We start from the raw sequence: 27510 nt of genomic DNA on the forward strand, positions 1-27510 counted from the left end.
CAGAGGAGATGCTAAACAAAACTGACCTGCTGGAAGAACGCCACACACAGTTTAACTTTTATGATTGTTTAAATAGAAAGAGAGTATGCTGCTGCTATTTTGAATGAAGGCTCAGATTTAAGGATTAAATGCTTTTAGAATTACATAGGTTTGCAATCTTATTCCAGAAAGTGGTATACATCTACATGGGTTTTGTAGCACTAATATTTTTCCTGGAGAATTTTTTTTTTATATTCTCAAAGCAGTAACATAATATATAAACATTATTTCAGTAAGACAGCACTATTAATGGCAAGTGGTATCATAAGGACATAAGACACACCACATTGATAATGATAGAAATGTAGCCGTGTTAGTCTGGGGTAGTTGAAGCAAAATTCAGGACAATGTAGCACTTTAAAGACTAACAAGATGGTTTATTAGATGATTAATCATCTAATAAACCATCTTGTTAGTCTTTAAAGTGCTACATTGTCCTCCACATTGATAACTGCTGTATTTGGGGAAAAAAAAATGGACACAGTAATGTAGTAGGGATATTCATGTAAATATCAACATCTGTTCAGGCCCAAAAGAAAAAGGTAATCTAAGAATGGAATTTGTCTTCTCAATTTGGTATGTTTCAGTCGTATTATGTTCTTGCAGATAATAGTTCATAAGAACATCTTTTTGCACTGAAGTAAATATTTTCTATCAGAATACCTTTCAAGTTAGGGCTTTTTTTCACATTCCTGGAGATCACTGAAGCGCTGATTTGCATCATAAGGGCTGAACAGTAGGAAAGGAGAAAAACTAATTCAATAAAATATTCCAGAGTTCAGGATATAAAAAAACCAATGTCTCTAAAGGACTTTATATAATTAGAACTCCAACAAACTGATGCTGACTATTAGGAGAAAGTTTGATGGTAACTTTTTTGGCACCGGGAAGAAGCAACGCTATTACCTGGAACTTTTACAACTAGCGTGCACTAAAGTGGTAGTAAAAATACTGGAGAGAGCAATCCTGCCTTTGTAGGACCAGGATGATCTAACAGGTTCTCACTATAATCATGAGGTTAACTGGTTTGCCAAGTGTCCTTGTGTTATTTCCATATCAGTTATTAAAAGTATTTATATTGCATTTTTTTATAGGCATAGGGAAAGAAGTTTGTTTCCAAGCACTAGCACAATAAAGCTCTGAGGTGTTGATAACTATGAGGCTGTGTCTCGACTGGCAGGATTTTCCGGAAATGCTTTTGACGGAAAAGTTTTCCATTAAAAGCATTTTCAGAAAAGGGCGTCTAGATTAGCAGATGCTTTTCCGCAAAAGCACTTTTTGCGGAAAAGCGTCCATGCCAATCTAGAGCCACTTTTCCGCAAAAAAGCCCCGATTGCCTTTTTTGCGATCGGGGCTTTTTTTGGGAAAACAAATTGGAGCTGTCTACACTGGCCCTTTTGCGCAAAAGTTTTGTACAAAAAGGACTTTTGCCTGAACGGGAGCAGCATAGTATTTCCGCAAGAAGCACTGATTTCTTACAGTAAGAAGTCAGTGCATTTGCGGAAATTCAAGCGGCCAGTGTAGACAGCTGGCAAGTTTTTCTGGAAAAGTGGCTGATTTTCTGGAAAAAACTGGCCAGTCTAGAGACAGCCTGAGTGTTTAAAACCAAAAATCTTTTCTAAAAGTTTGTGTACAATTTTCTAAACTCAGTTTAAACTCAGTCATGAAAGTTGTCCCATATGGTAAAAGTCTATGTAATCTACCCAACTATGCCTGTTTTTAAAAAGGAGGCACAGCTTTAACTCAAGCTGCCTATCAATATTTGTGCTCATATTTCAGCCAAACCTCCCCAGGGAACAGCAGCAAACAGAGGCATCAGGCTTCAGATGACCATAATTGTGTCTGATTGATTTATAATGAGTGTATTTGCTACTGCTTTAATTAATGAAATCTCAGATTTATTGGAACAAAATCCATCTCCAAGAAAACATTCAAAATGCAATTTAGAGACAACTATAAACACTTAACAGCGTTACCTAAAAACTAAGTTAAATCGTTTGAAAAGCTAAGGCCTCACATTGTCAGAACTTAATCCTAGTGACAGTTTGCTAACACAAACATTACGAGATTAAATTTCTGAGTTTTAGACTTCAGTTGTGAGTTTGATCATTGTTCCTCACAAAAAATGGGTATGTTTTCACAAGAGCTGAGTAGAACATTTTAACTGTACTGGATCAGGAACTGTTCGTTGGAATCCTTCTTCCTCCTCCTCTCCCCTCCGACCCTCCCCCCAACCATAATTTTGTATGAGCTAGTCTTGGCATGGTCAAAGTCTCAATAGAATGCCAAGTGCGTGTGCTTCCCTATTTATTAGGCAATCTTGAATAAAATTTACAGGAAACTAACAAGTTACTTCATTTAAAGTCATTTTCAAAACCAACCAAGTAATTATTTTTAACCAGAGAAAAGCATCATGGTGCTATGTAGCCTATTGCCAGTTCTCTTAATATTGGATTTGTTTTACTCTGGAACTATAGGCTCATTTTAAATGCAAGTATCTTTTCTTTGTGCAACTCCAACACTACATACAGGCAGTTTCCGGGTTACGTACAAGATAGGGACTTGTAGGTTTGTTCTTAAGTTGAATTTGTATCTAAGTTGGAACTGGTTTCACCTACAATATGTACTCTAGCCAAACATTTCTCCAGAGCTCAGTTTTATTCTCCCACACCTCACTTCCCTTAGTCCTTTATTCTCAAGCTGAGGTGTCTGCTGAGAAAAGGCGCTCCGCGTCTCCCTGGTCTGCTGGGGGGGAAGCAGGCTAGTGCGGGGTTGCCTCACCCCGGTTGTAAGTCGGATCCATGTAACCCGGGGACTGCCTGTATTATTAAAAAAGACTTCAATAGGCTTCAGAATTGAGTACTACCTTCACAAGCATCAGGCTTGATGACCATGCCAAAAATAAGATAGTCACAATAAGCATAAATGTCTAATAGCTAACAATTTGAATTATACTGCACTTCAACATAACTGGTGAACATCTTAAAAAAATAAAAAAGTTGAGGCATCAAAAATAAAAGGAAAGCTAAAAAGTTAAACAAAACAAAACTACTTCAGAGATCCTATTTCAGTAAAAACTCTGGTAGTCCAGCATCCAACTGTTCGGCACTCCTGATACTCCGGCATTAAAATGCCTAGTGCTCCTGACCAGCTGATTAAAAAGCCTGCCGCTCAGCACACTGTCTGGCTGTAACCAGAGAGAGCATAAGGTTGGGGGGGGGGGGGGGGGAGGAGGGAGAGAGGGGAGGGAAGTGGGATCCTGTTACAGTATGGAGAAGAGCATTTTGCTTCAGGTGGGGGGGGGGGGGGGGGGGAGAGGAGGAGGAAGGGAAACAGGTTACAGCAAGGAGGAGCTGCTAAGAGGAAAGGGGAGGTGGGAGAGGGAGGGAGATTGTGTTCTGGCCAGCTGTTAAGCCCTGCAGCTGTACCAGACCTCCTGATTCTCCAGCAAATCTGATAATCCGGCACCACCTAAATCCAAAAAGGTGCCGGATTATCAGAAGTCTACTGTACCCAGCTAGCTAGTGTTAATCTACATCTAATCCTTAACCCAATTTAGCAGCCTAATTCTTAATTCAATTTGTTAAATTATTCCATTTAAATATTGATTTTAATGCTTGTGATGCCTTTTAATGCAGTTTTATTTGTTTAGTACTAAATACACACACACACACACACACACACAGCACACGTATAGAGCTTTTAAAACTGCTCCTGAATTGCATGCAATAAGACTCATTAAAGATACTGTGGAAGACTCTTGTTCTGTGAATGTTGAACCAAATGCACATATTGTGATACAGCTTGATCAACTGGATGACAGCGCCCTCTTGTGACAACAGGGGATATCATATGCATGAACATTAAGCACATACCAGAAACACTGACAGAATTGAGGCTTAAGTTTCAGAGGCATGGGTATATTCAGAAAATGAAGTATGGGTTAGTTTTGCTTTGTGTAAGGTGAAGTTAGACAACAGCCACTCCCCAACTTACGAACACACCGACTTACAACCACCATACTTACAGCCAACCTCCCATTAAACCTATTGTAAGAGTTCCAAGTTGAGAACCAGGTATGTCAAGTTTTTTCAAACTGCGCTGGCAGTGCGTTTTAAGGGTATTTCTGACTTACGACCAAATTGAGTTCGACCAGGTGTTCGGAACATAACCTGTTCATAAGTTGGACTGCCTGTAATATTTTTGCGAAGCGACGGACGTAAAAGACAACTTTTTAAAAACGTTCTGCATTTAATACTGCTTGTTGTCCACCACCAGATGTACCCTGATGTTTGAAAAACAAACAAGGTTTTCAGCAGCACATTGTTTTGTTTTTCCTAATGCAGACTCAGTTTTCCTGGAGTAGCAAAGTAGTATTACACAGAGGAAAAAGTTCATTTAAATCACTTAAGAGCTTCTGTGCTTTGCTTCTAATAAAAATTTGAAATACAATTCTAGAAGATCTCTTTGCATAGTTAGGAAGTGTTATTGCCTCAGTGTTGCACACAAGTACTACTTTAGAGGGCCATGGCCTTGCTTTCTCCTGGTATCCAGGTACATTTAATAAAGAGTAAAAATCAAGTAAAACCTCAGAATATATAGCTCGCGCAACAAATGAAGGAGTGCAGGAAAGCAACTGAAAACTCCTCTGATGAATTAGCGAGACATTTTCAGTATCTTATTTTGGCTCACCCCTTTTTCTCAAAGCAAGCTTTGTATGTCCCAATGGCAGCAATTCCAACAGCCACCAATATACCGACGACTCCTTGATGGAAAAGAAGGAAACAGTAATCTGGTGATGACATTCGATTCTAACATTTTTGGTGAAATCCAGCAAAATTCACAATTTTCAAATTCACTTGCACTAACGTCATCAATACCAAGATTATTCAAACACGAGTTTCCCAGAACTGCTTTAATATGATTGTTTCCCACAAACATTTGAGCCAAACTATTATTCTTCTGAAAAGAAATTGGTCAGACATTAAGTAGCCAAGCCGGGGGGGGGGGGGGGGGGGGGGGGGGGGGAGTTAGAAGATTAAACCCTCCCTTCAAAAATGGAGAGAAGCTCCAGCTCTGGAACTAGACAGGCAAAGCAGTAAAAGTGTTACCCTACACAGCCAACTCCCCATATAGTGTTTTCTTGTTGGTACACATGCAGTCTATAGTAGTACCTTTATCCAAAACAGACCTACAGAAGTGCATCTTCTAGGGGTAAGATTCTTAATTTCCACTTCCACATCCTATTAAACTGACTATAATAGTTAGGACAGAATCACAGCAGTCAGCTTGGCTTAGGGAAATATTGCTAATAAAAGGATAAATTGATACAGTCTACCAGAGGTTTACTCATGGACAGTAATCTTGGGAAGACCCTTTGATCAGAGTATTCAAGTGTGTCATGTTACAAAGAGGACAGCAATCCATTGTTTCCAGTGTACACTGTACGGTAGGAAAAGTAGTGGTCGGCTTAATTTGCAGCAAGGGTGATCTAAGCCAGGTATTAGGAAAAGCTTTCTGACTATGAGTTAAGCACTCAATAGGGTTCCACAGGCTTCTTTGGAACTCCCATACTTCATCATGGGAGGATTTTAAAAATAAATTTTAAAATTAAGTTACTCACCAATAGCGATTATGGTACCAGTGTTCATCCCTAGAAAGAAAAAAAAAAAATACAGGGTGAGCTGAAGTGTCAAGGTATACAAATGCCATCTAACTATAGGAATCCAATTTATATTGGTGCAACATTTAAGCACCTTAACCCAGATTTTAACATTAAATTTAAATGATTCAAATAAATATAAACATGCAAATGATGAAGTTACAATGTATACTCAACACCAGGATTGACCTATAGATAATCCAAAATCTAGAGAAGGCAGAAAGCTTTTCTGGAGAGTCTATTTCTATGCACATTTTAATAGACATTACAATAGATTTGAGAAGTGACAGGGCAAATCCTCTAAATGTTTCCTATATTATAAATAAATGCTTTATTTGTAGAAGTCTTCTGCATCCCCCAGAGATCCCCCCCACACAGTTATCTGCAGAATCATGTGCCAAATTTTGCACTATGAACAGCTCTAGGTAAGCAACAAGCTTTCAAGCTCTCACCAACTGAAGTTGGAGCAATAAAAGTTTGGAGCTCACCCAACTTATTGCTAATATTCTTGGACTGAGATGGCTACCACACACTAGACAAATTCTGCACTGATCAGCCACATTTTTACTAGGTTCGACAGGGACAGGTGACCAAAGCTCACAGGTAAGTGGAGAGCATGGAGACCTGGGTCGGAAATGGGAGGGAGCGTGGACTACAATGGCAGAGAGAAAGGAGAGTCAGGGCAAAACTGGGAGGCAAGGTCAAATCAGGATCTTAGATGCCTATATACAAATGTGAGAAGTATGGGAAATAAGCAGGAAGAACTAGAAGTGCTAATAAGTACAATTATGACATTGTTGGCATCACAAACTTGGTGGGATAATACACGATTGGAATGTTTGTATGGAAGGATACAGCTTGCTCAGGAAGGATGGACAGGGAAAAGAGGGAGGAGGTGTAGCCTTATACATTAGTAATGAACACACATGGGGTACGTCTAGACTACATGCCTCTGTCGCCAGAGGCATGTAGATTAGGCTACCAGGCATAGGAAAATGAAGCGGCGATTTAAATAATTGCCGCTTCATTTAAATTTACATGGCTGCCGCGCTGAGCTGATCAGCTGTTCGTCGGCTCAGCGCAGTAGTCTGGACACGCAGGTGTTGACATCAAAGGCATTTGTCAACCACCCAGGTATGCCTCATCCCAGCGCAGCAGCCATGTAAATTTAAATGAAGCGGCGATTATTTAAATCGCTGCTTCATTTTCCTATGCCTGGTAGCCTAATCTACATGCCTCTGGCGACAGAGGCATGTAGTCTAGACGTACCCTTGGAGTGTGGTGAAGATGGACATAGACCGAAGTGTTGAGAGTATCTGGGTTAGGCTAAAAGGGATTAAACACAAAGGTGATGTCATGCTAGGAGTCTACTACAGGCCACCTACCTAGGTGGAAGAAGTGGATGAGGCTTTTTTTAAAAACAAAATCATCCAGAGCCCAAGATTTGGTGGTGATGGGGGACTTCAACTATCCAGATATATGTTGGGAAAGTAACACTGCAGGGCACAGACTATCCAGTAAGTTCTTGGATTACATTGGAGACAACTTTTTATTTCAGAAGGTTGAAAAAGCTACCAGGGGGAAGCTGTTCTATATTTGATCCTAACAAATAGGGAGAAACTGGTTGAGAATTTGAAAGTGGAAGGCAGTTTGGGTGAAAGTGATCATGAAATCATAGAGTTCAGAATTCTAAGGAAGGGTAGAAGGGAGAACAGCAAAATAGAGACAATAGATTTCAGGAAGGCAGATTTTGGTAAGCTCAGAACTGATAAGTAAGGTCCCATGGGAATAGAGACTGAGGGGAAAAATAGCTGAGGAGAGAGTTGGCAGTTTTTCCAAAGGGACATTGTTAAGGGCCCAAAAGCAAGCTATTCCGATGTGTCGGAAAGAGAAAATACGGCAAAAGACCGCCTTGGCTTAACCACAAGATCTTGCATGATCTAAAAATAAAAACGGAGTCATATAAAAAATGGAAAGTAGGACAAATTACAAATGAATATAGGCAAACAGCACAGGAATGCAGGGGCAAGATTAGAAAGGCAAAGGCAAAGGCACAGAATGAATTCAAACTAGCTACGGGAATAAAGGGAAACAAGACGACTTTTTCTAAATACGTTAGAAGCAAGAGGAAGACCAAGGAGAGGGTAGGCCCACTGGTCAGTGAGGAGGGAGAAACAGTATCAGGAAACTTGGAAATGGCAAGAGATGCTCAATGACTTCTTTGTTTCAGTCTTCACCGAGAAGTCTGAAGGAATGCCTAACAGTGAATGCTAGTGGGAAGGGGGTAGTTTTAGAAGGTAAAACCACCACACACACACACACACACACACACACACACCCACCCACCCACCCCACAACAAGTCAAAAGTCACTTAGAAAAGTTAGATACCTCCTCTATCAGCTCCTTGAGTATCATAGGATGCATTTGATCAGGCCCTGGTGACTTGCAGGTATCTGAGCCTCTAGCTATCATCTTTGGAAAATCATGGGAGACAGGAGAGATTCCAGAAGACTGGAAAAGGGCAAATACAATGCCCATTTATAAAAAGGGAAACACGAACAACCCAGGAAACCACACAGTTTAACTTGTGCGCCAGGGAAGATAATGGAGTAATTAAGAAAATCCTCTGTAAACACTTGGAAAATCACAAGGTGATAGGGGACAGCCAGCATGGATTTGTAAAGAACAAATCATGTCAAACCAATCTGATATCCTATTAAAGAAAGCTAACAAGTCTTGTGAATAAGGGAGAAGAGGTGGATGTGGTATACATAGACTTTAGTAAGGCGTTTATCGTGCGAGATCGTATCATTCTCATCAATAAACTAGGCAAATACAACTTAGATGGGGCTACTATAAGGTGGGTGCGTAAGTGACTGGATAACCATAGTCAGAGTAGTTAATAGTTTACAATCCTGCTGGAAAAGTATAACAAGTGGGGTTCCGCAGGAGTCTGTTTTGGGACCGGCTCTGTTCAATATCTTCATCAACGATTTAGATATTGGTATAGAAAGTACACTTATTAAGTTTGCAGATACCACCAAGCTGGGAGGGAGGTTGCGATTAATCTGGAGGATAGGGTAATAATTCAAAATGACCTGGACAAATTGAAGAAATGGTCTGAGGTAAACAGGATGAAGTTTAATAAAGACAAATGCAAAGTGCTCCACTTAGGAAGCAACAATCAGTTTCATACATACAGAATGGGAAGCAACTGTCTGGGAAGGAGTACGGCAGAAAGGGATCTAGGGGTTATAGTGGACCACAAGTTGAATATGAGTCGGCAGTGTGATGCTATTGCATCCCAGAATCATGTTTGCTTTCTTTGCATGTACAGGTGTGTTGTGAGCAAGACAGGAGAAGTCATTATTCCTCTACTCTGCACTGGTTAGGCCTCAATTAGAGTAGTGTGTCCAGTTCTGGACACCACATTTCAAGAGAGATGTGGAGAAACTGGAGAGGGTCCAGAGAAGAGCAGCAAGAATGATTAAAGGTCTAGAAAACACGACCTATGAGGGAAGACTGAAGGAATTGGGTTTGTTTAGTTTAGAAAAGAGAAGATTGAGGGGGGACATGATAGCAGTTTTAAGCTATCTAAAAGGGTGCCATAAGGAAAAGGGAGAAAACTTGTTCTTGTTCTATCCTCAAAGGCCAAGATGAAGCAATGGGCTTAAACAGTAGCAAGGGAGGATTAGGTTGGACATTAGGAAAAAGTTCCTAACTGTCAGGGTGGTCAAACACTAGAATAAATTGCCCAGGGAGGTTGTGGAATCCCCATCTCTGGAGATATTTAAGAGTAGGGTAGATAAATGTCTATTTGGTCCTGCCATGAGGGCAAGGGACTGGACTTGATCTCTCGAGGTCCCTTCCAGTCCTAGTATTCTGTGATTTTTATCTTTGGCAAAAGACATTAGAGATGAAGTGTTAAGATTAGATACCAGTAAACATCTCAATGTGTACCCATGTGATTTATGACACCGCTCATCTGCCAACTTGTACTTATTTGGGAGTAGGGAAGAATCATATTTTTATTGTGATTCTATGGCAATGACAGCAAAAATATCAGCCACCTGAAGCCTAACCATTTTGTAATTTGGAAAGGCTATGTCTACATTGCGGAGGTATTTCCAGTATTCCGAAAGAGCTACTCTGCATCTTCAATAGACTTCAAAACAAGCATGCTATTCTGGTGTCCCTGTAACCTTCGTTCCATGAGGGTTCAAGGACATTTCGGAATAGCGCTTTTCAAAATAGCCACGCAATTTGCATAACATATTGCGTAGCTTATTTTGAGGTAAGGGTGCAGTGTAGATGCCCCCAAAGTGAACTGAACAGACATCTCAAAGTGTAGCATGAAAAAGGGAAGAGCTTAAAAGTTAAAGGAACATCTTGAACTTGTAGGGACTTTCATTTTGGTTCAACAAATGGATGTGACATTAGCCAAAAGGAGGATTTAAACATGTTGAAAGGGTGGAAGGACTTAAATCTGTGTAGGTCTGCAAAAGACTGATGGAACAACTGGATTTTGGTAGACCGCTATCACTGTTCTTGAGCACTGGTGCTAGACACTTGGGATACTCCGTATATTGCAGGGGAATTAAATGACTGCACTTTGTATACACTGATTTGATACATCTTTGACAGCTGTGGGCATGAGACACAGGTAAGGGCCACTTCACATTAAAGCTACTGCAGAAATATTTCCGAAAGTTACAGCTAAGAAGCAACTCAGGAGAATCTACTTTCCCCCTTAATAGAATTGCACAAAATCTGTACAGATTGGGTTGTAACTTAGTTTTACCACAAAGTCAACATCTCAATGTCATTCTTGCCCAGACACTGGCCTTCCAAAACCCTACCACAGAGAGTAGCCTCCAAAGACATCAACATGGTCCAAAATACAGCAAGAACAAGCTGGGGAATCAACTGATCTGATGCTATCAACACCAGCATCGGCCCTGAAAAACTTGGTTGCAGAGTGCTGTGCACCAGTATGTACAAGAAGCTGCCACAACTTGTGGATGGGCTGAGAATCATCATAGGACCCCTCTACCACAGCTCTCTATACTAGCAAACATTGAACCCTCAACTATTTGTTGAGATACAGCCATTGCACGTGAACTTAACACAGACTACCCAGAACTTTCTACCCAGCAGGCTATGGACAAAATACTGCATGCCTGACATATAATGTAGACCATAAGCAACCACCTCACATCTTTGAATCCAGTCAGGGAACAGCAAAGTGTCTGGATTTCATCTACCATTCCTAACAAGCACAATACCACTGACCAACAAGCTACCCTCATGGTCTCAAATCCACCACAAACATTCTAGACAAGCAGTTCTCAAACTTTTGGGCTCCGGAGCCCTTTACATGTGTAAAAATTTATGCGGCACCCTAGCGATCCACTGATTGTATTTGTTGTACCTATTGATGTTTCCAGTTTGTCAACCTTGCCAAGCCCCTGGAGAGGTCTCATGGAGCCCCAGGGCTCTGCAGAGCAGAGTCTGAGAAACACGGCTCTAGACCATACTGAACTGCACCTGAACAAAGTGGCCAAAGATGCAGCTACTTGACACACAAATTGGGGGGGGGGGGGGGGGGGGGGGGGAAACAGACTTTCATACAACTGTGGTGAGACCATCCAAACGACTGAAGACATAACAGTGTCCCAAATATGGATTCAAAGGTGAAGTTGATCATAGCCACTGTGTCACAGAAGAGGTCTTGAAATGGTTTATGGTCTACAGTTGCATCTACAGTCTATGCAGATACCGTTGTGTAAAACAGGAGCTGTAACCCAAGATCTCCCAAGCTGGAGAGACACTCAATGTGAGTTGCTTCCAGAAAAAAAAAAAAAGTTATAGCTAAAAGGCCCAAAAGGACAGTCCTCGTGCTGATCACAAGGGAGAGCATCAAATATACAATCACCTCAAAACTGAGTATTAAGCTATAGAATTAACTCTTTCAGAAGGAAGTTGAGAAATTTAAGAGTATTTTTACCTGTGGAATGTTTAGTGGTTTCTTGTGTGGGTTTTGTAGTTGATCCTGTACAAAGAAAAGATATACAAACATTTTCAAGAACTAGATCAGTGGTGGGCAAAATTTGGCCTGCCAAGTCACTGGACCCAGTCCACAGACTCCCCTGCCAGGACCATGAAGCATAAAGCAGCTATTCTTAAGTGCCGGGGTGCTGTGTGTGCCTCTCTGGAGGGAGGTGAGGCTTCGTGTGATCTCCCCACCCACAGCCCATCCTCAGCTCCTAATGGCCAGAAATAACCGTCCAACAAGAACTGGCCCCAACCAATCTCTCAGCTCCTGTTGGTCAGACGAGCCAATAGGAGATGAGAAATTGGCCTTTGGAATGAGGGAAACGCAAGCCTCTCATCATTCCTGGAACTGAGAACCACATGGAGGGAGCAGTCTGCATTTTCAGGCAATCTGTGGCAGCAGCAGCAGGTAGGGAACCCAGCTTGCCTTAGGGGTACCGCAGGTCGCGACATGTGAGGTAAGCACCTTCCAGCCAAAGCCTGCCCCTAGCACCCCAGCCCCTCCTGTACTCTAACTCCCTCTGCACACCTCTGCCCCAGGTCACAACTCCCTCCCAGACACTGTACCTCCTCCTACACCCCTCCTCAAGGCTAGAATCCTCTCCTGTACCTACATCCCAATCCTGTGACCCAGGTCACAGCCTCCTCTTTCACTGAAACTCCTCAGATCTCACACCATATCCTGCATCCCAGTCCCTTAACCCATGTGCCCTTCTATACCCAACTTCCACTGTAGACCCTACACACCCTCCAAAGAAAAGCATGCCCCTTGACCACTTCCCAAAATCTTTGGAGTGACACCCCACCAAAAATTGCCTACTCTAGACTAGATGCACATCATCCTTGGCGTCTATTACTCACTAGTTCCATCAACTTTGCATTTAGATAACAAAGAAAGCCAACCAAGTATAAAATCCTAAAGCAAAGCCACACCTCAGTCCATCTAAGGCTCATCTTGGGACATTTAAGTTACCCAGACTAATGAAAACAGAATCAAGGCAAGAAAATCTTTCCAAACTTTGGTTCATTACGAAGTGAAGAGTATTTTTACCTGTGGCATTTTTAGGGGTTTCTTGTGTGGGTTTTATAGCTGATGCTGTAAAAGAAACAGACAGACACTTATCTAGTTCCTGAAAATGTATCATTCTTGGAGTCTATTACTCACTCATTTCATCAACTTTGCATTCAGATAAAGAAAGCCAAGCAGGTATAAAACTCAAAAGCAAAGCCACACCTCAGTCTCTTAGGCTGATCTTGGGACACTTAAGTTACCCAGACTAACGAGGGAACAAAACAAAGGCAAGAATGCTTTCCAATGGACCAAAGTTTAGAAAGATTTTAAGAGTGGTTTTTACCTGTGGCATTTTTAGGGGTTTCTTGAGTGGGTTTTGTAGTTGATTCTGTATAAAGAAAAATACAAACCAATAGTTTTAGGAACTCAATCAGCATCATCTTTGGAGTCACTAACTTACTCTAATTGCACAGTTGAAAGAATAAAAAAAAGCTTAAGTACATTACCAGCAATCCTGAGATGCCACATAAAAATAGTTGAGAGAATCCAGTAGGTAGTACAAAGTGAGTGACACCAAACCATGAACAATGGCTTCACTCCACTTGTTGTGGCTACCCTGTATTAGTCAAGCTAAAATACACACACTTTGTTCTTGCTTAGGAATAAAACCATTAAACCCGCACTTATTCACATCTGTAATAGGCAACTCTTTTCTTATAGCCACAGTTTCCAATGCAATTTCAGCTAGTCTTTAAACTCTACTCAGACTATTTTTGGATGTTCCCTTAGGCTGGTTTCATTATTTACTGTGATGAAGACAGTCAGCCTCCTAAACAGCTCGTAGTTTGAGAGTTCATGCATTTGGGGGGGGGGAGGGAGCGTATTTGGGAAAATGGTTTCTCATCTGTGCTGTAATTGAGATGCACTGCACATGTTTATTCCATGTCTCATGTACTCTACCCAGAGAGTTTTGTTAGTAATTCCAGTCAGTATATGATGGAGGAAGGGCTCAGTCTATTTAAAGAGGGATTGTAGAAGCCACCTTCCACGAGCCTACATCATTTCCCCAAAAATGTCATGATGGCAATGTGTAATGAGCTTATGAACTCCGAAACAAGGAGCAACTCTGCACATGTCCAACATAGGGATGCTCTGTGCTTATTGAGTGCACTGAACACCTTGGAAGGTGGTATAGCTTCAGCCACATCCTAACATCAATATGTAGGTCGCAACCCAGTTCAGAGTAGTTGAGCTTGAAACTGCAAACCCTTTCATCCTTTCTGCTTATGCACCCAGATGTGGAGTCTTATCCAAATAAAAAGCAAGTCAAAAATCTACATTGTCTGCATCTTTGTGACTGCGAAGCTTGGGAAATTACATAGGGAAGTAACAGGGTAATAAGCTGTCTGATGGAAGTAGATATATTACCACTGGTCAGAAACTTAAAATCATACAACACAAACTGGAAGGGAGCTTGAGAGGTCAGCAAGTCCAGTCCCCTGCCTTCATGGCAGGACCCAGCACCATCCATGATGTATGTCTAACCAGCCTGCTCTTAAATATCTCCAGAGATGGAGATTCCACAACCTCCCATGGCAACGTATTAGAGTTTAACCACTCTGACAGTCAGGAACTTTTTCCTAATGTCCAACCTAAACCTCCCTTGCTGCAGTTTAAGCCCATTGCTTCTTGTTCTATCCTCAGAGGCCAAGTTTTCTCCCTCCTCCTCATGACATCCTTTTAGATACCTGAAAATGGTTATCATACTTGGCTTATAAGTGGGAGCAGGAGATAAGCAACAAGGGCACTGTGAAAAGTGAAGATTGCAACAGAGGAGGCTGACCCAGGTTTAAGGGACAGACCTACATATAAAGGATGCTACATCCAGTGGGGTGAGAAAAAGGTTGAGTTAGGCTGTTCATCTTTATCAGTGAGTTTGCATGAAGTGCCTGGTAAATTTACTCAAGGGTTTTAGAAAGGCTGGTGTATATCCACCTCTCATTGATAAGAGTGATTTGCCAATTAATACATCTGCACTTCAGCAGGTCAAGATGGTATATTCCTTGGGGTACAGCACTGAGAGTGGGTGTGGGGGAGGATTTGGCTAGTGCCAGTCTGTGGATTTCATGAGTGGCTCTGGGAGCATGCATGCAATCTAGCTGTGTGTGAGGCTCCACACGCGATTGTGGTGAGTGATCACAGCTCCTGAAAGTGTTTGCTACTCATCACTTGCAAAGCATAGTGAGACACAGCCCAAGCTGGAGAGCTGAGGGGACACAGGGATCACAATCCGAGGCTGCACCCAAGGGTGACTAAGAAATATGTAGCGCTCTAAAACCGGAGAGATAAAATATTGCTTATATGACCAATGGTGAATGACTGAACTCTAGAACTTGGATAGGAAATACTGTTTGTGAAGGTCACACCAATTTTCAGTCTTCTAGAAACTATACAGTTACTTAAATCTTAGAGATATTTAGCAAAAGTTCCTGCAACTCACCAGAAGTATATTTTGTTCCTTCTGGAGAGGAAGGTGTAGGTGTAGTTTGTGCGATGCCTATGACAAAAAAGGGGACACAGATTTGACCTTCTAATATGGCTACTTAAAAGCAATACGTTTTCTAAACACCAGCACAAAAGCTCTATACAACTGCTTATACTTACGGACGCAGGTTGGCAAAGATGGAACCCATGAACTGTTAGCTTCACATTTAACGGAACTGTTACCATGCAGAGTAAAGCCCAAATGGCATTCAAATATGACAGTGTGTCCATATGAATACTTAAAGTCAAATCCAGATTGCTTTTCTCCATTTTCAATTATTGGCTCTAGACACTTGACCACTGAAAGTTAAAAAAATACCAGTCTAAGAATATTTTCTGCAGGAAGCATTCAGAGAAGATAGAAGGAAAAAAAAAAAAAAAAAAAAAAAAAAAGCCCTGATACTCGACTGTGTATATAGCACAGCACCCAACTGTATAGGTATCAGGACTCTGCCCTGTCATATCGCAGTATATTGTGTGAGTTAATCATCATTGTATGAAGCCATCTGGAATTTGGGACATGCTGTGCACATGCTAACAGTGGTGGGCAATAATTTTTGGTGGGGGAAGGGGTCACTCCAAGATTTTGTAAAGTGGTCAAGGGCCACTCTTTTCTGTGGAGGTGGTGTAGGGTCAAGGATGGCGGTAGGGTGCAGATGGGCGCAAGGGACTGGGATGAAGGAGACAGTGTGAGATCTGAGGGGGAATTTGGTTGAAGGGGGGGTTGTGACCTGGGTCAGAGGATTGGGGTGCAGTGTCAGGGAGGGTGTATAGGTCCAAGAGAGGATTCTAGCCTGAGGGAAGGCTTTTAGGACCCCACACACTGCAGAAGGTTTGGGTGGTGACCTGGAGCAGGGGAATGGGATGCAGGTTCTGGGAGGGAGGGTAAGAAGGGTACAGGGGGGTTTAGATGGTCACCTAGGGGAGGGAGAGGGGGTGCAGGAGGGGCAGGCTCTGGCTGGGAGGCGCTTACCTAAGTGTCTCCTGGCCAGCAGTTCCCCCTTGGCAGGCTTGTCTCCCTGCCTTCCGTAGCCCCAGACTGCTTCAAACTACAGGCTGTTCCCTCTCCAGGAGCTGAGAGCCACATGGAGGGAAGAGGCTTGCATTACCCATACCCCCCAGGCCAATCTCGCAGCTCCTATTAGCTAGTTGTTTCCAGCCAACAAGAGCTGAGGATTGGGCTTGGGGTGGGAAAATCACTCAAGGCCTTCCACCTGCCTGCAGAGCAGAGAGCAGCATGGCCTGCACTTAAAAAAAAATGCGGCAGCTGCATGCCTGACCATGGTCTGTGGGCTGGATTCAGCCACCTGACCTGTATTTTGCCCAGCCCTGCTGTAAGATTGACTTGCAATAAAACTCTGGAACTGAACTTCCCTGCTTTTTTGGAAGGGTGGGAGGGGTCAAAGGGGCATATCAAGCAGTGAGGTAAACAACGTGCTTCATGTCTCTGCAAAACCCTCATAATCCCAGAGGTTAGACTGGGCAACCCACTGGTAGCTGCTTGAACACCAAGTACGTAAAAGTATTATTAGCTAAATGCAATAGTGCTCATCAACACTCCACTGCAATCACCAAAATGAGGATTGTAATATTACCTTCATTTCCTCCTCCCAAGAACTTTATGGCTGTGATATGAACTCTCAAAAAGCATAAACCTTCTCTGCCAAGAAGCCCTCCCAAAAAAATCTAAAAAATGGTTGTCAAAGAATCCTGTTTGTTAGGCTCTCCCCCCATTTTAGCACTGAATAGAGTACAGACATAAAACTATAACCTTTCTTTTAGAGTGTCTCCACCTTAAAAAAAAAAGGTCAACTGTTTGAGACAGGAGACTTAACGGCAGTCTTGAAACATTGAAGGGAGACAAAACTACACGATATTAGAGGCAAAAATATTTCCAGGAATCATTTATCAAAAAAATAAGTTAGATATTCTTTACAGCAGGGCTACTCGACTTTGGAAACCCAGGGGGCCACAATGCTACTCAACACATGCCGAGGGCTGCAACTTAAGTGTGGTTGCATATACATGCAAATAGCTTTTCACACAATGCCCCGTAGCTCCTGGGAGCTAGAAATGCCAACATCCTGTACCTGTCTGTTCCAGCCAACCCGTCCACTTCCATCTTTCAGTGTTCATCCCACTAGGGACATGCCTTGCCTTTGTGAAGAGTGTTTTCAGTGGAGGCTGTGTTCAAAGGATCCCACCCGCCGGCTGCGTGGTGAGCTCCGCGTGGACCAAACCATATTGTGGGCTGCAAACAAATGGGCCGCATGTGGCCCATGGGCCACGTGTTGAATAGCCCTACTTTAGAGATTATGTTACAAATTGCAGCCAGTTTTCGTGAATGGTATGGGGGGGAGGGGGTCTAAGCACTAACTGAATTTCCTCTGGTTTGAGATTATTTGGATTGCAAAATTTAAGTTTACTGGGAGGAGATGGTAAAATAAGGAGAGGATAAAAACAGATACCACTAACCTTTGCATTCAGGGGCCAGCCTACTCCACTCTCCATTGACTTGATCGTTCGTTGTACAATGAATGGAACGCTCTCCAATGAGAGAGAAGTCCTTGTTACAGCTGTAAGTTACTGCTGAGCCATAAGCATACTCTTCATTCAGAGGAGCATATGAACCATTGGCAATATCAGGAGGTGGGACGCAAGGTATTGCTGAAGCAAAGAATGTCAACATGGAAATTCAAGTTTATATTGCAGATGAAATGAAGAGATTTCACATTAAGAAATTTGCCTCGTAGCCTCCCAAAGCTATTTAACCATTTGAAAGTTTATTTAGAATTGCATTAACATTTCAGATTCTGGTGGTTTTCTGCTTTTAGGCTTGCTCCAACCCAGTATGTCCCTTGCTCAAGGAGGATGCTTCATAAAAACACCAGTTCTGGACATGGTGTGGGAAGGGATGATCTTAACAGAGTGTGACTCTTTCCAGAGTTAGCTGCAGGGAGCCAGAACTTCTTGCTTGACACCTCTAGAGGAATAATTGTTCCAGAAGCAAAAAACTAAAGCTAGGACAGGTCTTGTAGCAGCAGCTTCTAGAGCGGACATTGGTAGCATAAGGCACAGACTACGTCCAGAATGCATTAAAAAGATCAAGTTAAGGTAGAGGGAAATTGTGATTCACTCCAAGACAGTCTTAGATTAAGTGAATAGGCTGGTTTGGGAAAGGTCAAGACTTCGAGTCATTAGCTTGCTTTTTAACTCAAGAACTGGGATTATGTAGATATAACTGAAAACATGCCAAGAGGCTTGTTGGAGTATATACATTAAACAGTGCCAGATGAACAATTTAATGAGGATTTTTTAAAAAGGTTGATTTTGTAGAAGTCATCCAAACACCATGGCAGACTACAGTATGATTAAATTCCTTTCCCCAACCAAACACAAATTTTACTGTCATTTGAATTAAACACACAAGAATGCCAATATTGGGTCAGACCAAAAGTCCATCTAGCTCAGGAACCTATCTTCTGAGAGTGGCAAATGCCAGGTACCCCAGAGGGAATGAACAGAACACGTGAAAAATCTCATGAACCCTCCCCTTTCATGCATTCCCAGCTTCTGACAAACAGCCTACGGACACTATTCCTACCCATTCTGGCTAATAAATATTGATGGATCTATCCTCCATGCATTTATCTAGTTCTTTTTTTGGAACACTGTTAAAGTCTTGGTCTTCACAACTTCTTCTGGGGCAAGGAGTTCTATGGGTTGACTGTGCAGCACATGAAGAAAAGCTTCCTTTTGTATGTTTTAAACCTGCTATGTATTTCATTTAGTGACCCCCCCTAGTTCTGCATTACAGCAACAAGCAAATAACTTCTTTATTGACTCTCTCCACAACAGTCAGGATTGTATAGACTATCATATTCCCCCTTAGTTTCCTCAAAGATCAAAAGTCCCTGTCTTTTAAAGTCTCTCCTCATGACAGCCCTTCCAAACCCTTACTCATTTTTGTTGCCCTTTACTGAATTTTTTCCAATGCCAACATGCTTTTTCAGATGAGGAAACCACATCTGTTTTCAGTCTTCAAGATGTGGGTGTACCAGGGATTTTATAAAGGCAATAAGATACTCTATCACTTTACAAATTATTCCTAATATTGTTTGCTGCTGCATGTTGCGTGGATGACTATCCATAATGATCCAAGATCTCTCTCAAACGGCAATACAGATAATCCCCGCTATAAGTTGCTCTGGTAGACATCTGTCCTGCACTGAAGTCATTGATGTTTGTAGGAACTGATGCATTACAAGTCCTCCTGTTCCCCATTCTTAAGTTGCAAAAAAAAGATTGCGCAAATGGAAGTCAGCCATGAGAAGAGGAAAAAAAACTCTGCTTTAAGTTGTTTTGTTACAAGTCCAAGTTTTTTGTAACGTACATTGGATTTAGTGAGGACAGCCTGTAGCTAATTTAGACCCTATCATTTTGGATGTATAGCTGGGATTATGTTTTCAGTATGCATTACTTTGCACTTAAGCATTAAAGTTCATCTGCCATTTTGTTGCCCAGTCACCTAGTTTTGTTAGATCCTTTTGAAGCTCTTCGCAGTAGATTTTGGACATCACTATCTTGATCAGTTTGGTATCATCGGCAGCTTTTGCCACCTCACTGTTTACTCCCGTCTCCAAATCATTTATGAATATGTTTAACAGGATTGTCCCAGTATGTACCCACGTGGGAAGCCACTATTTACCTCCCTCCATTCTGAAAATGAACCATTTATTCCTATCTTATCTAGTTATCAATCCATGAGATGACCCTTCCTCTTATAACACGACAGGTTGCTTTACTTATAAGACTTTGGTAAAAGACTGTTACAGGCTGTCTGGAAATCCACATAAATTAGAATTCTTTGAGGGAGTCAACAAGCATGTGGACAAGAGAGATTCAGTGAATATAGTGTATAAGTGAAGCAGGATTTCCTTTTACAAAAGCCATGTTAATGCCCCTTCCCATCAACAAATTATGTTCATCTATGTGTCTGACAATTCTGATGTTTACTATATTTTCAACTAATTTGCCTAATACTGATGTCAGATTTACTGGCCTATAGTTGCCAGGATCATCTCTATATCCCTTTTTAAAGGCTGACATCATAAAGGCTGACATTACATTAGGTATCCTGTCATTTGGTACAGAAGATGATTTAAAGGATAGGCTACAAACTGCAATTAGTTTTTCTACAGTTTCACATTTGAGTTTTCAGAACTCTTGGTTGAATGCCATCTGGTCCCAGTGACTTGTTACTGTTTAGTTTACCAATTTGTTCCAAAGCCTCCTCTAAGAACAGATTGACTCTTGTCTCACCAGCTATGCTGCTATTTCCTGATGTGAACTATTCTTGAAACCATTAGGGTTAGTTTACCTTGGCAAATTGGAGACCTCTTGTCCCAATCAACTGTACCGTCCAGCAGAAGCACACACTTGACAGAATTTGGTCCAATTAATCTATGGCTAAAGAAAAAGGGTTCAAGTTTGTTACTCAAGCAAGCAAAGAACTACAGGAACTCTAGTCCGGCAACATCCATGGTCCAGCATGTCATCAGTTAGCCAGAAGTCCACTTATCATAGGTAACACCAAGTTTTTTGCTGTCCCATAAAGAGTGTTTACAGCACCCATTCTGGTTTTCAGTGTTCTGTGCTGTTATTTAGCTCTAAAAGTCTAAGAGCCCAGAAAGCAATGGAAGTGTTGGTAATGCTGCTAGACAATATTGAACTCTTGTGGTTTGGCAAATTCTCTGGTTTGGCACCAGTCAGGTCCTAAGGGACCAGAGAGGTCCATCCTGTAGTTAACAGGCTAGAAAGAGAGGTTTTCTTTTAGCCAATAGGTGGAGACAAGCCATTGAAAAAGGTCTGAGTTTAGCTGTGTTAGTCATCTATATATTTAATTGCAAAAACAATGAGGAGTTGTGTCTCCCCTGAAGGTAGGCAACAGAGAGGCAAGAGATTGACTGGGCAAGCTGCCGATGGTTTGTAAAAAGGCAACCTGTGGACAACAGTAATGGGAAACAAGACAGATACCCTGAGCTGTCTCCCATTTCCCACCTCCCTATCCCATATTCAAAATTCAAGAAGCTTCACTATCTACCATCTAACCACTGCTCTTGAAACAGAGCCTCCAAATCCTTCAACAAGAGCTCAGACATATCTGTGGATCAACACTAGTTCACCTACAAGGTGGGATGATGGCCAACCTATGGAATAAGGGATTTAACTCCCACCTTTGTGAAGATGAAGACCCAGTCTTGCTCCAGAGTTACCTCACCACCCCAAGTTTAACTGGGACTTGGCCTTGACATCTGCCTCCACCCTAAACGCCCCTTGGGAGTCCAATTTGTGTTGTTTGGACAAGACACCTCAAGTTGGGATACAGAAAAACAGAGCTCTACATCATAATTACATTCACATAATCTGTGCCCGTGCAACCCAATCCATTCAGTTAGTTTAAAGAGCTCATTGCCCTCCATGCTAAGAACAATGCTGCCACAAAAACAAAGGATAAAAACCAGCCAGAACAGCTTGATGCTGTAAATAAGGATTCTAATTACAAGAGGGGAGAAGTTTAGGGTCACCCAACAGCAGTTGTGAGGGCAACGAGTTCAGTACAAGACAAAGTGCAAGCAAACTGGAGAAGTTTGAGAACAATTGATGCCATGATTGCCTATTATCCCAGGGTTACTGAGCCCTACCATGTGTTTATGATGTTCATAAAGGCTCATAGTTCAGGCTCTCCGCCAGTCACCTGCAACAGACAGGAAGGGATTCCTCACTATTACCCAATGTATTCTGGGTTTCTTCCTTTATACCACATGGGATGGCCATGGCTGAAGAAAGGCTATGGAATGGGGTGAGCCAGGACTCTATGATGATACCAAGCACTCTCACTTCAGTGCCTGGCCTGTGGATTTCTCCCTCAGGGTCTAATGTGGGATTGGTGAGAAATCCCTCCCTTCAGTGAGATTGTCAGTGATGTGGGGAGGGGGGTGGAGGGGAAGATTTGCCTTTTGCTGTAACACAAGACTACAGTCACTTGCCAGGATTCTATCAATACCTCACTTGAACATTTCCCTGCCATAATAGGGACCTGAGAAATTTGTGTACCTCAGCCCCTCCTATTCTCAGCCCATGCCATCTTTATGGTCTGATCTCCTGAGGTCTGTAATATTTTGGACTGATTTTGATGGGGAGTTTAGCATGCGACTCCCACAGCAGTGTTGGAGGCCTGTGATAAACAAGAGGATAGACATCTAATACCCCATGTAAAATGTTAACCAGTTCATCTCACCGGCTGCGGAGCACTGGAGCATCCCTCCACCCACAGTGGGTCCAGCTTGGCTGCAGCATCCTGTGCACAGGAGACTGATCCAGCTAGGTGAGGCACCAATTAATCTGGTAAGTATGGCAGTAAGGCAATGCTTAGTGGGAAACTGTTTAAACCTTGACATCTTGTAGAGATGTTAGACTGGATAACTTGGTGGTCCCTTTTGACCTTAAACTCTATGAGGCCTCAAAATCCAATGAACACCTGCTCAGTGCAATGAAAACAAGCTTTGATTCCCCAAGGCTTGTCAACAGAACCCTGACTGAAAAACAAGCACTGCATTCAATGCTATCCCAGGTAATACTAGATAGCTGCAAGACAGACACAAATAAAAGGAAGAGGTCTGCTTCTATCTAGTGCAGCAATTTACAGGCAATGTTCTGCAACTAGCTCCCAGAATCCAGATAGAAACCACTATAACAAGAGATGGTATGAGTCAGTGAGTCCACAATATCCTCGATGTGGGACTCTCACGACCCAACATCTGCTAGAGCATCTCCAGAGGACTCTCGGCTGATATTTCAAAGGAGCTTGAGCAAGTTAGTTTCCTATCTCCCACTCAATGATAGAGGGCTGTCTGGCTCTCTCATTAGCTACGATTTTTTTTCCAAGAGTAGTACAGACTTGTAGCATAGCACTTACTTACATTCTTGAAATTAAAACAGGCTCCCATCTCATTTTGTCACTTCACCAGCAGTTTTGCACCAGTCTAGGTCAAAAGAAGAAATCACTCACCCTGGATCACAAGAGAAGTTTGCGGTTGCACCAAACTGGATATCAGTGACATCAACTCTGCCATTTTCTATTTCTAGTGCTACACATCGTTTTCCTAGAAGAGAAAAGACTAATAAGCGTTACCTCATTATCCTAATGGGAAAAAGAGAAAAGAGGATGTGTGAACTTGCACTCCCATCACAGCAAAAACCATGGAAAAAAAATCAAAGCTAGTTGTCTTTGAGTTCAGTATCTGTCCCATATATCAGGTCAGCTCCAAAGGCTACAGAGGAAAGTTTAAACACACATTATGGATATTTAATATGCCCCACAGAAGTGAGGTGAAATGGAAGAGGGATGATGCTTCCTAATACCACACGGACAGTGGTTGCCTTATATCCTCAAGTGAGAATTAAAATCCCCTTACAGATTTATTATAAGCACAAATATTCATACTGTACATATTAAGGCCCAAATTCCAAAAACTCATATGCATAAATTAGATATTACATCCCTAATTGTTAACTGATTAACCAATAAAAGGGATAGCAGATGGGTTGGAGTGGCTCCCAGCCATGGGTGGACTGTGTGCCCCTGCCCACACCAGAGCAGAACCAGGACTGCTGAAGAGAGGGACTTCTCCAGCTGGGCTGCAACAGCCCCTGCCTGCAGCAGGCCCCACAGAGCTGGAGCAGCACCCTGTCCACGGTGGGCAACGAGCTGCTTCAGCCCCACCCATTAACCAGTTATCCATTCACATCCCTAATAGCTATATTCATGTGAGGAGACCCATTGACCTCAATGGGCAGCAACTGCAAACAAAAAGCAGTAATACATGGAAAAAATTATAGATGGCATAAGTTAGAAATTATGAAAAGTAAAAGTTGATATGGAGCTAAAGATATCAGCGCAAAAGTCACAACTGGCATGCTTACAGACAATAGAGAGGAGGTTTTAAAGTTCATTAGGAGCAAAAGAAATGGTAGTGGCTTACAATGCATCCACCTCTACACTCTAGAGCTATGGGGTCCAGCCAGTTATGAAGCAGTAGCTACTGGTATAGCCAACTAGCTACACAACCAGCCAAATACTTCACACCAACTAGTCACACTCAGCTGGCTAAATAGCCACATGTGGCTAGTATGTTTGATACCATGGCTCTAGAAAGTGAGCCCAGCCAATTTCTCAGCTCCTATTAACTGGATACAATCAACCAATAGGAGCTGAGAGACTGGCCTGGGGGATGGGGGCAGCACAAGCCTCTTTTCCTTCCAGGAGCTGAGAGCCACTAAAGGAAGCAACCTTCAGTTTAACATCATCTGGGTCTGCAGCATGCAGGCAGGCCAGCCTGCCTTGGGGGTGTTGCAGTCTTAAGTAAGTGCTTCCTAGTCAGAGCTTGCCTCTGGCACCAATAGCCCCCCTCCTGCATCCCAACTCCTTCCCCCAGGCCACCATCCAAACCCTCTGGACCTCTTGCCCCAAGCCACAACTCCCTCCCAGACTCTGCATCCCTTCCCCCAAGCAAAAAAAAAAAAAAAAAAAAAAAAAATTGTGTACCCATTCTCCTTCCATGACCCTATACCCCAATCCCCTGACCCAGGTCACAGTCCCGTTCCCCACCCAAACTCCCTCTCAGATCTCAGTCTCCTGCACCCAACCTCTACCCTAGACCTCACACTTCCTCCACAGAAAAGTGTGCCCCTTAAGCACTCCAAAATCTTGGCGTGGCATCCAACCAAGAATTGCCCACCCCTAAAGTAGAGTCCATATTAAGAATTTGTATTATTGAAGAGAATGCTGAGCAATACAGGACATTTCTCGGAGCCAAAAACCCTTAAGACTAGGACTATGTCCACAATGCCACAGTATAATTAAGGCTGGTGAGATCAATGCATGACTGGCTGCTGCCAACACTTAGACTTAATTGGGAATGGCTTGCATGCTGGAGGCTGTTTGGGGGCAATCCAAAAGGGAGGCTACCACAGCAAAACACTGTAAAGAGTACCTCATTAGAGGGCAGGGGTGATAGATTTTGATTAGTCCAGATAGACTGAAAATATCACACTATGTAATGGTAAAAACCTGTTAATAAATGGAGCAGGTAAAATATTTAGTTATGATGCAGGAATGGCAGAAGTGTTCAGCTACCGTAATTTAGCAAATATACCCCGCACCCAAATATACCCTGCAGTTTTTTTTTCCTATTTCAGAAAAAAAAAAAAAAAAAAACACCTTGCATACCCCATGCACGAGTATAACCTGTGGGGTATACAAGACTGTGCAGGGGGTATATTTATGGTGCAGGGGGTTAGACTTCCAGGCCACGACTCAACACGGGGAAACTAATAAGCAGCCGGGAATGCTCTGGAGCTGGGGCAAAGGCATCCCCAGCAAAGGTGCAAGGCTCCTAACCTGGGCTGACAAAGGCAAGGAGCCCAGAGCAGGCGGGTCTGCCGCCCTGAACTATGCCACGTCCCAGAAGCAACAAGCGAGTGCACAGCAGGTACAGCATGTGGCATCTGCAGGCAAGGGAGGGCACCTGTCTGGAACGCACAGGAGCAACAAGCACCATGTCCCAGCCCTGCTTCTGAGAGCCGTGGCCGCCTGTGGACTCCCGCTGCTGCCGCGCCCTGTGCCTGCAACTTGCTCCAGGCTCCTTCCCTTTGTCAGCTCAGACTGGTAGCCTCCCACCTTGTGCCTCTGCTGGGGATGCCTCTGTCCCTGCCCCAGAGCGTTCCTGGCTGCTCTGCCCCTTGTAAGTTTCCCCACGTGGTTCGGTCTTGGGCTGGGAGCCTAACCCCAGCCCAGCAAAGTTAGTGAAAGGGGCGGGGGCAGGGTGGGAATCCTCTGCTATTTCAGTAAAAAACAACCACAACACCCCCCACAAACCAAAACCCACTATATAACCTGCACACAACTATAGCCCATGCACGGGGTTTATAAAAACAAATATAACCCGTGGTTATATTTGCTAAATGATGGTACTATTTCTGTTTTGTATTTGGAAAGCAGCATGAAATCTCACCTCGTCATGTGAGCAGGATGAAGTACTTTAATGTCTATTAGTAATTAAGGAGCACTAGGAATGCACATTGTTAAATCAAAAGCTTGGGGATAATTTGCACTCAACCTAAATGGTTGGCCAAATAATTAGTAAAGTACCATTCAAAAGAATGGAAAAGCACTGGTGTCATGCCAGTATTCAAAAAAGGGGCAAACACAGTGACCTAGGTAACTATCTGCTAATTAACATGATCTCACTCCCAGGCACACTCATTTCAAGAAGTCGCAAAAAGGAATTTTGGGGTCATAGTGGACTGCAAGCTAAATATGAGTCAGCATGACAGTGTTGTGGAAGCATCATATTATATTAAAACTGAACTTCACTCTGGGATGAGTGCAAAACATGAGCAGTAATTGTTCCACTCAATATTGTGCTGATTAGGCCTTGACTGGAGTGTTTTATCCAGTTCTGGGTGCCTCGTTTCAAGAAAGCTGTGGACAAACTGGAGAAGGTCCAGAGAAAAGCAACAAAAATTATTAAAGCTTTAGAAAACAACCTACGGAGAGAAGAATGAAATAATTGAGTTTGTTTAATCTAAGAGACAAGAGCACACAACAGTTCAAGTACTAAAAAGGTCATTACAGTAAACTCCCAATAATCTGGCACCTTTAGGACCCAAGGGGTGCCGGATTATTAGATATGCCGGACTATCAGAAGGGGGGCTATGAGAGGTATAGGGTGGTGTGGGGGATGCCACCTCAGACCCCTCATAGCCCCCCTTCTGATAGTCCAGCTCTGTCCCAGGTGTCCCCAATTCAGCCGCTGCTGGTCAGTTTCAGCAGCAGCTTAATTGGGGACACCTGTGGCAGAGCAGCTGGGGAGCTGCCTGGTTAGTCTGGTAGCACTGCCCCTTGGTGTACCTTGTGTATACCTTGTGATATAAAGTCAAGGTATATCACATCCACTGACTCCCCCATATCCACAGAGCCAATTACCTCATCATAGAAGCTAATCAGATTGGTCAGGCATGACTTGCCCTTCATGAATCCACAGTGACTATTCCTGATCACTTTCCCCTCTTCCAAGTGCTTCAAAATGGATTCCTTGAGGATCCCCTCCATGATTTTTCCAGGGACTGAGGAAA

The 27510-nt window shown here is 42.8% G+C and overlaps 1 protein-coding gene across 1 annotated transcript in view; it reads right to left on the reverse strand.

The window, feature by feature from the left end:
• Window positions 1-27510, reverse strand: part of CR1 (complement C3b/C4b receptor 1 (Knops blood group)) — a 297719-nt gene that overhangs the window by 115011 nt on the left and 155198 nt on the right. Inside the window, exons 41-43 of the mRNA XM_075909850.1 lie at window positions 23384-23477; window positions 20693-20781; window positions 17788-17979 (exon numbers count right to left, since the gene is read on the reverse strand). Coding sequence (XP_075765965.1) covers window positions 17788-17979; window positions 20693-20781; window positions 23384-23477 — 375 coding nt within the window. The remainder of the gene's footprint in view (window positions 1-17787; window positions 17980-20692; window positions 20782-23383; window positions 23478-27510) is intronic.

This window comes from Pelodiscus sinensis, chromosome 27 (assembly GCF_049634645.1).
Source record: "Pelodiscus sinensis isolate JC-2024 chromosome 27, ASM4963464v1, whole genome shotgun sequence".
NCBI lineage: Eukaryota > Metazoa > Chordata > Testudines > Trionychidae > Pelodiscus > Pelodiscus sinensis.